The sequence below is a fragment of the Pogonomyrmex barbatus genome, unplaced genomic scaffold (assembly GCF_055798465.1).
Source record: "Pogonomyrmex barbatus isolate J1 unplaced genomic scaffold, ASM5579846v1 scaffold14, whole genome shotgun sequence".
In the NCBI taxonomy this organism is placed as follows: domain Eukaryota; kingdom Metazoa; phylum Arthropoda; class Insecta; order Hymenoptera; family Formicidae; genus Pogonomyrmex; species Pogonomyrmex barbatus.
In genome coordinates this window covers 5,205,215-5,219,464 of record NW_028297110.1, presented here as the reverse complement: position 1 = coordinate 5,219,464, position 14,250 = coordinate 5,205,215, and the positions used below count along the sequence as shown (strand labels likewise).

Sequence of the window (14,250 nt, the reverse complement as noted above, 5' to 3'; positions counted from 1 at the left end):
GCACACAAAATTGGGTTCTTCAAATAGAATTAAAACATTTTAATAGAGCCTGCTGTTAAATAAATTATTCAAATTTAGTTAATATCGTTGAATCAGCATGACAATTTTTGTACGTACTGTTTCCTACCAAGTTCACATTGACACCGTACTAATTTGCGTTGCTCCGCTGAATACAAAATCAAGATCGCGCAATGAAATAACATATTTGAAACGTGGACTTGCAGTAGAATGATGGCAAATCAATAAATGAAATAATAATAGAAATTATATTCTGGCCCGCAAACGACTCTCCTGGCTTTTGTAACTTGATTGCCAATACTTATTAAAAATATCCCATAATTATTTCCACAAAAAAATAGAAGAAACCTTATTCACTTTTATACATCGATAACCATGTTTTAAGAAGAATAATTCCTTTCGAATTTTCTAATCTTATGCGGTAGTACGTTGGAATTAAGTTGATCTATTCGAAGAATACGAAGAAATCCTCCAAGAAAGAAGATATAAAGAAAATATAAAAATAAAGAACATTTATAAAGAACATTCTTTACTTAAACTCAAAAGAACTTATTTGTAAGAAAATTTTTCAAAATATCAAAAAATTATAGCAATAGCTACATCAATAGAAACAATTAGAAATGATTTCGTGTTGCTCTTTATTATTGCTACAAAAAGAAAGGAAATTTCTGTTTTTTTTCAAAAATTGTTTCAATCAAAATCAGAATTTCTGACTCTCTATTATGGCCTATTAAACGATTCAAAAATAATTCTGATTATTCCAGACGAGTACAAAATATCTTTGGATCTTTAAAATATTTTTTCAAAATTCATAAAGCAACCGAATGAATTTATTTATTTTTAAAGAAGATATGTAAACGAATGATTTAGCTAATATACCGCAACCAATATCGATAAAATAATAATCTCACAAAAGTAATCACTGATCACCCCGGTTGAAACTTCCTCAATTGCAATATTGCAAAATCTCGACAACGAATTGTGAGAAAAAAGTGTCAGAAGTACAGAAATCATGATCTACCAAGAAGACTTTATTTCTCAGACAAAATACTCGGTTCACGAATACTCGGTTATTGCTTCATCATCAGCTTTCACGCGAACCCGAATAATCCGTGAAATCGATCATGAAATCGCAGTTGTACAACACGTCGAGCTATAACTCAAGACGATGCTCAAGATGATTTTCCCGCGAGTTAGCGTAACAGACCGATAAAGATCAGTCGTCGAAACCCGTTCAAGAGCACTCTAACGATCACTCTGAAAACGAGCGCCAAAACATCCAAAACGAAACACCAAAAAACACCACGCGATCGTTAGCGGAAGAAAAGATTCCGGACATCAAAACGCGAAGCAGGCCGAACTCGCGGGTAACAAAGAAGCCACGGCTTCGGCATTGTCGCGCGGCCTTCTCGAGAATCTAACGAGCCACGCCAAAAAAGAAAAAAAAGGAAAATTCCCTCGCTTTAAAGTTCCCTCGAATATGTATAATTCACGTACAGATCCCGACCCCTTCTGTATTCCGTAATACAAAGGTATCCGTCACTTCGCGCTCCCGTGCCCCCTTCGCGTTTCTTACTCGTGATTTACGCGCGTTCCCAGAGAGGAGAGAGAGCTCTCTAAGGGAGCTAACTAAACTCATAAATGTCCAACAAGTCCCACGGTCCAGCATCTTGCATCGGCGGCACGACAACAGCACGACTTCTTTGTCTTCTCTCTTGCGGCCACGCTTCTCTTCCACGACTCACGCTTCGCCCTCTTTTTGTGCTCTCCGGTCTTTCCGGGGCCGGTTGTTCCGGTTGTACATAGGGTAAACCACCGAGGCTTTGACTCTCGCTCGCTCTGTTCCTCTCAAAGCTACGCTTTCCACGCTCGTTGTCCTTCCCCTGTTTCTCACCTCTACCTCTCCGTTCCTACCACCGAAGGAACGCGCGAGTATAATTGACATATTGTCGGCGGATCGCTAGCGAAACCATACGCGTTTTATTCAAGACACCACAGGATACTACCAGCTGCTCGCATAGTAGTGCGCATTACCATACCATTTGTGTGATCGTGGCAAGCGGTATAAGTGCCACAAACATGAAGACTTGGAGCATGGCACGAACGTCCGAAAGATTCGTTGCAAAATACGCGTTACGATCATGAGAAAATAAACTTGTGCTTTGCAGTATCTTGTACCGTTAAAAAAAAAAAAAATAGAAGAAGAAAGAAATACCTGAAATACCTGGCACTTATAGAATTTTCCAAGACCATTCCTCAAAATTATCTCAATATTTGATTCATCGGCGCAATCTATTGACTTATTCGTGGCTATGTTCATTGCAAGATATTTTCCGAGATCTTCCAAATCATTACAGAGAGATATCGAGCCAAAGTTTTTCCGCGATAATCGCTGTTCCCAATGTGAGAAGAGTAAAGAAGTGTAGCTAAAAAGAACGGACATACTTTGTCGATGGATTCGTCGATGGATTCGATTCTCAGGGACATTTCCGAACCCGACAACATCGCGGATAAATGTTAAATTCATCCATTTCTTGGCTATCTATATAAGTTCTGTTGGAAGAAATCAGAATAATTTTTGCAATTCAAACGAAACAATAATCAAAAGATCTTTGACATTCGCTGCGATAAAAACTCAGTATGCTATAAAACTTAGTTGGAAACAAAAAAAAACATTCAGTTATAGTCATAAAAATCGGAATGAATGCTATACTATGCGTTTAAGACTCAAGAATAAATGTGTTTATACAATATTGTCCTTTAATTGTCTTTATTAGACAAACAAGTAAATTACTTTGAAATAAAGTATACACAAATGGCAAATGGACTTTCAAAGCTTATTTGTAAACGCAAAAGCACGAGAAACGCAGCAATTCAATTCGATTCAATTGATGAATAATTCAATTTGACGAATGCAAAACCCGGAAAAGTTGTCCAGTTATCTCAAATTTCTAATGTCGCAAAATTTTGTCTAAAATTATAAAGAGGCAAATATAAAATAAAAAGACAAAACATGTTAAGAAAATTACTCTTTTTCTGAGACGGGTGACTTCATCATCATTACATTTACTAGTGATAATTAAGCAAAAATGAAAAGCAAATTTAGCGCATTGTAAATCAAGATACAAAACTAATTTATTAATAATAATAGTTGTCCACGAAGAAATCAAGCTTAAATAGAATATTGCATTAGGATACAAAATTGAAAACGGGATTATCAAAAGTGTCAGACATCTGTCAAATATTGATTCGTAATTTGATTCAAAATTTCAAGCTAAAAATAAACTTTTCCACATATCACAGCTGCAATTATAAATTTTCTACATTGATACCTTTTTTTTCGGCACAAGATAAATTTCACGAACACGATATAAATCCGTGAAGTTAAGCATCTTGGCGAAGTATCTTCTAAAAAGGCAAACTACCTACTTGGAATAAAAAGGAACTTTTATCAACGGATGCTAGGCAAAAATATCATCATCCATCGATAATGCCATTGTCATCTGGTCACGAAAATAGTACTAATTGAAGTTAATCAAAATTCTTTGGCCGTGAAAAGTAGTTGGAAAGCAAGAGGCAGTACAGGATGTTCGCGAATTCTGACAAACGACACAACGCAAACAGTGAAGAACGTAAGCGCTATCGGCAATTGAAAGAACGACGCTTGAAGACGACCGCACGCACACCTCTCGAACCCTATCATGTAGTATCTCAAAAGGGATTATCTTGTTATAGCGTTACTAAAAAGAGCATTTGGTAGAAATCGATTAGATTAGAATTTCAACACACGAAAGCGTGAACAACCGGCCCTTGTGTGTTTTTTTTTTTTTTTTTTTTTTTTCGTAGCTAACGCTCACACCCTTCCAGGTCTCACCACTCGGACGGCCCGGGAAAACGAGGCAGCAGCAATCAAGGGCAATCAGGGCATCAATCACGGCATCAACCAGTCGACGGGACGGCATGGAAGGATCAAAATCAGCGGGTGCAGCCGGGATCCAGCGTCAGCCAGCGGAAACCAGCCATCCAGCGAGGTGCCGAAAGGAGGATCAAAACGGTTAAGGGATGTTTCCGGCGCGATCGCGCGCCCCGGCGATCGGGGGCGGTCGTCGGGGACCAAGAGCGACGATCGCACGATTCTCCAAACAACCAGGCTAACTCTTTCGCAGAATTACTTATATTATATTTATTGCATCTATGGGATCTGTTGGATTTTATCCGCAACCATCGCGCATCATTCGTTGACGTTATCGCATTTATACATTTCGCACAAGAGGAGAAAACAGGCTTTCACGTGTCTACCCGGCGAGCCTGAGGATATTAATGATTTACCTTGCACACTTCGAAAGCGCCTTCGAACGAGATATCCTCGAGGCGTGCACAAAGCTCCGTGAGTTCTAAGTATCGAGCGAACCTTCCGATATCAAGATTCCGATTCAAAGCAACAATTGTTTTCGTTTTCGACCAAACTACCTTCCGTCTGGAAAGAAGATCTACTCCACTCGGCCGGACGGCTCAATCGTCGACCTCGAAATTTTCGGAGACTGAGAACTCTCCCCCAAACTGGCGGAGGCTGCACCTGTCGTTCTCGCCGGACCGAAGAGCAAAAGCTTCCCAAGCAAACGAAATCGAAACACTTTCAACCGAACACTCGGAACATCGTCCAAACAAATAGAACAACACCTAGAAACGTCACATATTTACTATCACTATTATTATTACTTCAAAAAAGGAACAAAGAAAACAACGCCGACGTCACTCTTTTACCCTCATTATTAACGATACTAATACTAATGATAGTAACGTTATCGAAAATTCACCGAAATCACAGGAAAAAGTAGCCGAAAACGTCACGCCACGCGTGCACCACGCGACGCACTTCAGGATCACGCAGCTAAAAATCATATACATACATATGTATACATACGCACACACATGCATACGCACGCGCACATAATTAGCGTACTCCGCATTGTTTCGCAGCGCGAGCAATTCGCGACGATTCTGGACCACCTCAGCCTCGCTCGAAATTGGATTGGAAAGGACGAAACGTCTCTCTCCTCGAAAAGGCTCAGACGGCACGGACGGAATCGTTCCTCCGACCCCTAACCCGGCAACCCCTTCGGTCTATACGCCATCGCAAGTGCAAGTCTCGCACCCCCTCTCAGGGCTATAATTTCGCAGAGTGTTATGTCAAACGGCCGCGGGGCAGGACGCGTGCCCTTTTCGTATGTATTCTCGATTTACAGGTGAAATTCGCGGACCGCACCGCGAGGAAAAAAAACACAGTTTCCCGTTGCACTTCCCAGATGTTCTTTATTACGCGCTGCGACATCGCCAAAGAGATACCAGGTTCACGTGATTCCAAGTTCACGGACGGACCTCTCGACGATTATTTGTACGTCCAGCAATTTTGTGTGAAACAGTTCTCCAGACCAGTTCTGATCATTTCACGGTTTTTTCAAACGAGAGACGAATCGATCGACGCCGCATGTCGGACGGCATGCGAATCTATTTAAGGCTTCAGAGCAGATCAAAAGCGCCAAACGCAAAAAATCACGGAAATCACGACGTAAATTAAAAATCGTGCGGAGCTCGAAAACTCGGCTCGGCACGGAATCTGAGTCGCGCGCCGGGATGACTCTCAACCCCCCCCCTCGGAGTTCAACCCGGCGGCGAACAACCCTCAAAGGCTCTCGATCGAAATTCGCAAGTTATTTCGGATCGACGAGTTTAGCGCACCGTCAACACTCGACCTACAATTTCTCGATTAATGATTAGCAGAGAGCAAAATAGCAGCGCAACGAAACAGGCACTTACAAAAACAGCGAAAACCGCGCAAATTTCAAACACAGACCAAATCCAAAAGGTGGGAAGTGGGCGGTAAAGATTGACACGCAAAACAGATGTCATCCCGAAATCAATAATCAAAATCATTAATCGACCCGGTTTATCATCGAGCCCCAAAAAAGTCAATTAGATTTATCTAGTAGTTGAGCTAACTTGTGACGTTCGTTACTTTGCGAATGACGCTACGCAAAACAGTACACGCGGAGTCCTTTTTGGTCCAATCCAAAGACACTCTGAAAATAGCCGGAAATTATCAACGAATGAACTCGCATCAAACATCAAAAGCAACAAACAAAAAACTTTTGCACGCGGCTCTGTAGCGGCGTATAAGTTAATCTTCTCATTTCAAATTATATCCAACGAGCAAAAACCACAAAACGATCATGAAACACGCCAGAAAACAAGAATGGCGCCAACTCGGAATAAATCCTCAAAGAGCACTGACAAACTCTGCTTACGAGCACAAATCGAAGATTTCAAATTTAGATGAAGACAATACGAGGAAATAGAATTCTCATCAAAAAACTCACTGCACTTGATGACTCGATACAAATCTCAGAACAAAAAGTCGCGGACTTTTCCGACTGTGCAAGAATTCTCAAGAAGTTGATCAGTAAGATTCTAACTAATCGACAATGATTTCTCTTATTACTTTTCCTGTTAGGCAAGAGGAGCTTTATTAACTGATCAAGAAATCAAGAACGAGCGAACAAATCGCTTCTGGAAAATTCATCGGAGGACTTACCCTCGGAAAACAACTCTTGGACACATGTGGAAAATCGCGAGCATCAAATCACAGCGGAACAACGTGGGACACCAGCCATTCGAATCACGGACAATCGACACGGACGTCGTGGGACCATCAGTAAAAAGTAATATCCCTTGTTCTAATTATTTTATCGTAGATTATATTTAAGTTAGCGATATTGATCAAACATGCGTATCAATTGAAAGCGAAAACTATATTCGGTACCATAAAAATCGTCATAGAAATCATCATCTGCATTTTGGGCACTCAAATCTATATTTAGATACTTAAAAAGTTCGTTGTAGAATTAGTTTATTTATTTATTTTTTTTTAATTAATTTAATTCGTTACTTTTTTTATTTTGTCTACGTGAAATCGTCATTAATAATAATACCAAAGCACAAAGCGCTCTGCCATAGATCTCAGAACATAAAATCTATATGTTTCATCATTTCATTTCATATCTTTTATTTCATATTTTATATCTCATTATCATCCCATTATCCCAAAGCTCACGTATTCCAAGAGATACAAATTTAATTATAATAGAATTTGAATTATACCGGAAATTAAAGCAAAAAATTTTTTATAATTGAATCTATAAATCTATCTTTATAACTCATCGATCTCAATAAAAAATATATGAAACTGTATGAAATCAGAGAAATTATTTATTACGCCGATAATCAGATTATATATAACAATTTGATACTCTTGACAACTTTCTGATTACGATAAAAATTTGTAATTTTTGTACACTTAAATATAATGTTCAAGAATTTTCCGAAAAAAATCTGAAACATTGTAATTTAAAACTTTTATTCAATTGCGCTTTGTGAATTTTATATCATGCTTCATTATCACATATTACTGTTTTGTTTAATTTTTGTTTAATTTACACATGTCATTTACATTTCGATGATTTCACGAATTGATCAGCTATTTATTTTGTTTTTAATTTTAATATCTTTTTTTGTTTCTTTTATTTTTCATTAATTTTTTTATCCATAACAAAGAAGAGCACATAAAAATCAAAAAAAAAAAAACGAAAAGAAAAGAAATAAGTATGTAAATATAAAGCATGATAGATTCCACGCGAGATAATACGTTCTACAGCCGATATATTCCAAATGTAATTCAACGTGGTTGAATCTAAAATTGAAATAACTATTTATGGGTTATTGTCGCGAAAAAACGTGAGAAGAGATTTAATTATCTTTAAAACTATGCGGAGATACTGAAAGGATATGAAGAAATGTTTATTTCGCAAAATCGTCTGCAGAAATTACATTGTATGTCATTGCATGATTATGTCATTGCAAATTACAAATTACAAAACGCAATTGCCGTTTTGCGAGACAAACAGATTCCTTTTAATATCTGCGTATTTTAATGCAGATTATCACGCAGTTTTAGCTATTCAAGACAGAGGAAAAAAAATGTAAAATTCGTTCGTTTTCTGGCCATTCTAACAAACAATATTTTATGCCAACAAATATTCGAATGTAGAACGTAAATTACTTAATACGTATATAGAAATTTATCATTACACAATCTTATCGTAAGTATTTTGTTTAAGTTTAATTTTTAATTTTTAATCTCGCTGTTGGTACACAACAAATGTATCAGATACAAATGAATGATATCCCTATGAGTAGTGATAAGAACGAATCGCGAACGCTATATTTAGTGTTGTGAAATGTCTGTCAACTGTAAATTAATAATGCTTTAACATTGTAATATAATAATAATTACATGAATTTATAGATTTCTGCATCTATAAAATAAATAATTATTATACAAGTTTCTTCTTAATATAGTCACTATCAAGTTTTATATTCTTGAATATTACAAGCCAGATATTATCAATTTACAGTTGATAGCTTCATCTTGTAGGCATAAATTATTCAAGTGTATTAATATTCGTGAGAAATCTAATTCATTAGTTTAAATCAAACTATATATTGATACGATGTATTTATAAGCACTATTCAAATAGAGTAAGCAGAAATTCTTTCAGTCTTAAAGATAGCTATATCAATACGTATATGTTCAAGATACAAATTTAGCAACATTAGTTTAATGTTAACAGAATTTCCTTTACAGAATTGGATATCTTTTATATAATTATATAACTATATAACATAATTATATAATTTTAAGGTCTAGGGTAAACATACACATATTTTTTACAGTGACAAAATCGTTCGTCTATTGCTCAGGTAAACGATTATTGAATTAGACTCGAAACTCAATATCGATCTTTCAATAGAAATTTACAATATGGATGATTTGTACTTTGCCTGTAGTAACGATTAGAATGAAACTTTAAACTATAGAATAATACAATTCGAATGAAGGTGAATTTCAAGGTACATTTCGTAAAAAAAAGAAAAAAGGAGACGCTTTGTATTGATGAAAAAAATTACATCAGACACAACGCACAAACGTATTATGCTGCTTTTGAATGCTTCTCGTATGTTGCTTATCTGAATGTTATTGTTTCTGTTGTTTACGTTTGTGTCGAATTTTACGCTTTTGGTCACCCGACATAGTACACGTCCCAAAATATTCCTGTTGTTCACGTTGAATTTCTGTTTGGCAGGTTGTTGCTGTTAATAAGTTACATCCCAGATTACATCCCATTTCCCTTTAATGACTGTTTAACCCTATTATTTCTATATTATGTTTAATGCTTTTTATCATATGTTTCTCGTTATCGAGATTTCGGACGTTTATACTTTGTCCAAAAGTTGTGTTTGTTTAACGCTGTTAAACTTTTGTTGATTGTACTGTTGATACTTTGTTCGTATTGTAGATCATCGTCATCACACCAAATCATCGCATCCACAAAAATCATCAATCATCTTATATTCCTTGAAAACCTATTTCATCTACATCATTGAAAGCATTTAACATTTCTCCTTTCATTTTCCGTAATAAATTTGAATGAATATTTTTATACATAAATTCTATTGTGACATTACTTTGAACATATATTTTATAGAAACACTTCATATTTTTAAATCACACAATTTCAAAAGCTAGAGAAACGTCAGTTAAATTTTTTTTAAATTAAAATCGCAATAGAAATAGAAATTTAAATTTTTAATAATATTAAATTTTTAATAATATCAAGATATTTTAATAACAGAAAAAAGAATTTTTTATTATTGTAATATATTTATTTTATCACCATAATATTATTTCATTGTTATAACATCATCGCCATAACATCATCGTCATATTTAATTTTACAGATTTCTTTTAAAAACCACAAATGATTTCTAAATCTACATTAAAAATTGCATTACTTCCTAATTCATACATTCCCAATTCCGATGTTATATTATTTCGCCGTTATCGTTATTAATAAAAATTCAGATAAGTTGAAACATGTTGAATTTGATCAGTTGAAGTTATTAGTTTGTCTCCCAATCATGTTATTGTAATCGTTACTTCCACCATTTCCATCGTTATTCATGCCATCTTTTGTTTACCCTACCTGTTTGTTCGATCCTTAATATTATTATCTTTATTAATATTTGCTATTTAGATTTTATTACAAAAACATTACATTTCCAGATTGCTTTATTATTGTTGACAATGCGACGGCAGGGCGATCAATCAAATAAATTCCAATTGGGCAATTAATAATTTACGCTTATATTTCCTTTCTGGCATATGAAATTTATTTGTACAACTTGCTCGATGTTGTAAATACGATTCTCGCAAGCACGGTAAATAATAGGTTCCAAAAATAAATGTAAACTTGAGCTAAAATTTAAATTTTGTAAAACAATTCAAACTTATTTTTTCAAAAATAATATATAAAATATATTTTAAATTATAGATTACCAAAAAAAAAACAAACGACAATTTGATATATTCCACATGAAAATATTTAATTTATAAATTCTGTTCACAAGATGATCAATTCCAATTAATTTTCTGAAACCAAATTCTATGACAAGTATTAAATCACAAGAAACACCTTGGCCAGCCACCATGACGCACAATATAATCGTTATTGTTATTAAATCTTGTTATATCCTTGATTATTGTTATGCAAAATTGCATTGTTGTTAAGTTACCGTTGTTACCTCTGAAAATCCACACCGAGAAGTTGCCTGCTATTAATGCCCGTGTTCCCAATTTTTGTTCTTAAAGAATTTGTCGTAGAAACTGTTTTGTTACTGTTAAATTGGCACCAAAAGCAAGCATAATTCGCTCTCTCTCTTCCTCTTTCTCTTCTTTTCTTTTTCTTTTTATCATCGAATTAAGATTAACGAATGTAGACTTTAATCGGCGAAATACAAATCGATCGCTTGATAAAAGTAATATACATTTAAAGTGACACATGATACACGATGCGTTCATTAAAGTTTTATATCTTTCCGGCAAAAGAATTAAATTCCGGATTATTAAGTTAACTTTAACTTGCAAGCTATCTAACAATTATTATCGTCTTGGAAATCGATTATATTTTGGTTTCACCCTGCAGTGCCTTATTCGATAGGATTTAATTATGCGTATGTTAATTCAGTCCATTACTATGAAATAATATAATAAGGACTTAGTTTTAGTACGGCTAGAATAAATATATTAATTTTCATAAATACGAAAGATATACATTAAAATACTTTTCGATACATGTACATAATTTAAGATAAATAAACTTTGTATGTAACACATGAAATGTTTATTTCATTATTTCTGAGTAGATATTACTTACCTTCCTTTTATTAATAAATCTGACAACAGGAAAATTATAATCAAGCGTATAATTCTTGTTAATAATTATAATTAATACAAATTAATACAAATATATGATTTAATTATATTTTAGAATTTATTTTGTAATGAAATCAGATTTATATCCAGAACAATTACTATTTTTCTTTAAAATAATCGATTAAGAGGTATAATGTATACATAGATCATAAAATATTTGAAATACAAATTACATGTCCTTTGCGTAATTGTCACATTGCATATATTGCATATAATGCAGATTGCATTTATCATTACAAGTTTCAACAAAAAATTTTCCACGAAAAGATTATTAAATATGCAGTACCATCTCTGTACTGTCACTTTAATATCGTTATATTATCAATCATTATATTATCATATACGATTGATAACTTGCATCGCGAAATTGTGCGCAATAAACGTCAACATGATAGTAGCTTCAAAACTAATTTTTCAAAATTAGTTCAAAATTAGTTTTTTGCATAATAATACCTTATATAGAAAAAAAAACAAGACGTACATTAAATAAAAATTTCTGTCAATACAACTTCATTTAATGTAAAATATAATGTAAAATAAATAAAACAATTTACAATTTACAATTAAAATTAGGTTTAATTTACAAAGTTACAAGAAAAATCAAAGTACAAAAAAAATCAAAAATAAATTCTTTTTATTCACATAATTTTAAAATTTATTTTATTTATATAACTTTAATTACATAAAATCACAAAAAACTATTTGAAAAATATTATTAAAATATTAATTACATAGAAATTAATATTACAAGAATATACATGATTATAAAAAAAAAACAACGTAAAGAAAGAGAGCTTCAAAAAAAGTTAAAACAGAATCTCGTGATTACAACGGTCGAATAATGCCCCAAATACCACCTTCCACAGTGTTTAATAAAGCCGAATTATATTTTAATGGTAACTGCGTTTTCGGAGAAAGCTCTAGACTATATTTTCTCAGGAATGTAGCTAAACACGCTTTCATCTGCAGTAGAGCCATTCTCATTCCCACGCAGATACGCGGTCCCTCACCGAATGGAAGAAAGGCGAATCTCTCAATACTGTTCTTTCTGTCCGGACCGAATCTGTCGGGATCGAACTCTTCGGGATTTTCCCAGTATCGAGGATCTTTCGCCAGCGCTTGGGCGGGTATCAGAACTGGCGTTCCACGTTCTACGCGACAAACGACTCCATCAGATCCTTTTATCTCGATGTCCTCTGTACATATCTTGCTCAAAAATCCCAGTGCAGGTGTGATTCTTTGTGATTCGCTTATCACTTGATCCATATACGTCATCTCCCTCAAGGCTTCATAGGTAATAACGCCATCATACTTATTAAGCACAGATATCACTTCCTCGCGTAATTTTTCTTGCACTTTAGGATTGGTAGCCAAATTGTAGCCAATAAAGCTCAAAGTAGTGTTGGACGTTTCATTGCCATCGACGAAGAACGACATTGCGTGAGATGCGAGGACGGTCGAATCAAACTTATCACCTTCCGTCTTTTCCAGATCGACCATTAGCTGAAGGAAGTCATTTCTGTGTGTTGTCTCCCTTCTCCTTTGTTCCATTATGTCTACGACCAGTGTTCTAAAGAAATGATCGATCTTCTTCGGTACTAGTCTCATCCTCAACATTTTACCCAACGACGGTATAAACAACACAAAAGTGAAGATAAGATTGTTCAAGGTGGATCCCTCGAGAAATGACTTGCCCATTGTGTAGAAAGATTCTTTCTCTTTCTCGTCGTCGAAGGACATTCCGTCTACGCCGAATCCAGCGCCGGCTACCACTTGCGAGGTAAATCTGGCGAACAATTCCTTTAATTCCAACTCCGCTCTTCCGATTTTATCCAGTTTCTTATTCACATAGTTCTCGAATTTGTCGCACACCTGTTTGACACTTTCCAGCAGAATTTTCAGCCGCATGCTGGAGAACGCGTAGGTCAGACGCTTCCTCCCGATCGTCCATTTTTCACCGTAGTTGAAGAAAGGATTGTTCGCCAGGAGCGGGTCCAAATCGGGATTGATCTTGAGGCCATTCTCATGGAAATTCGTAAAATTCGTCTGCAGCACAGTCTTCACTAACTCCGGCTCAAGAACGAACAAGGATGGTGTCATGAAGTTATAAAAGCCCACCATACTGTGATTCCGATTGTCGTTATAAATCTTATTACTAAATTCTGAAAAAGTTATCTTCATACGTACGACGTCCCACATGTGACCCAAGCCAGGCACAGCGCCACTCGCGCATGGTACGCCACGTTTCTGCCAATATTTGAAGTTTCTCGTCAGATAGAAATAAAGAATCACTAGAGCTACAAGGCTCAAGAGTATGACCATTACGTCCATTTCTATTTCTTGAGGAGGACGTACTGTCAGTCTGCAGCACTATTGTAGAACTGCTAGAATTGCAAACTTCACTGCTCTCAAAAGTAAGGCAGCTGTTAGCAGTGACCAATGAGGAACATGACGACTATCACGCCAATCAACATAATAAAACGGAGTAGTGCTGAAGTGTAGATAAACGCTTGATATTATTACGTAATATTCACGCGATAATAGTATGCAGTTTATGTAATGTTGTACTGCACATCAATTTTGAAATGTCATTAATTATTTTAAGATTTAAAAATAATTTCCATTGAACATAATTAAGTATTTATTTTGGCTGACATTGAAATTATTACTTCTTATTGACATTGACATTGACATTTCTTATGTATCACCCTATATTACAAGCTAAAACGAGCGAATGAAAACTGCAAATGCTGGCTATTATTCAATATGAAGGCGACCTACATACTATGTTACTTTAAACTGTGTACATTCAATTAAACTCGCGCAATGTTTGTTTATTATAT

At 35.1% G+C, this 14,250-nt stretch overlaps 1 protein-coding gene across 1 annotated transcript; it reads right to left on the bottom strand.

The window, feature by feature from the left end:
- Positions 1 to 11,446: 11,446 nt before the first annotated feature.
- On the bottom strand, positions 11,447 to 13,844 carry LOC148937400 (cytochrome P450 6a2-like). The gene has a single exon (XM_089073201.1). The coding sequence runs from the start codon at positions 13,736 to 13,738 to the stop codon at positions 12,233 to 12,235; it is 1,506 nt and encodes a 501-aa protein (XP_088929327.1). The 5' UTR covers positions 13,739 to 13,844; the 3' UTR covers positions 11,447 to 12,232.
- Between the last annotated feature and the right edge of the window lie 406 nt (positions 13,845 to 14,250).

Bases quoted from the DNA above. Each gene is read 5' to 3' on its own strand.
- LOC148937400 (XM_089073201.1), bottom strand. From the start codon at position 13,738: ATGGACGTAATGGTCATACTCTTGAGCCTTGTAGCTCTAGTGATTCTT.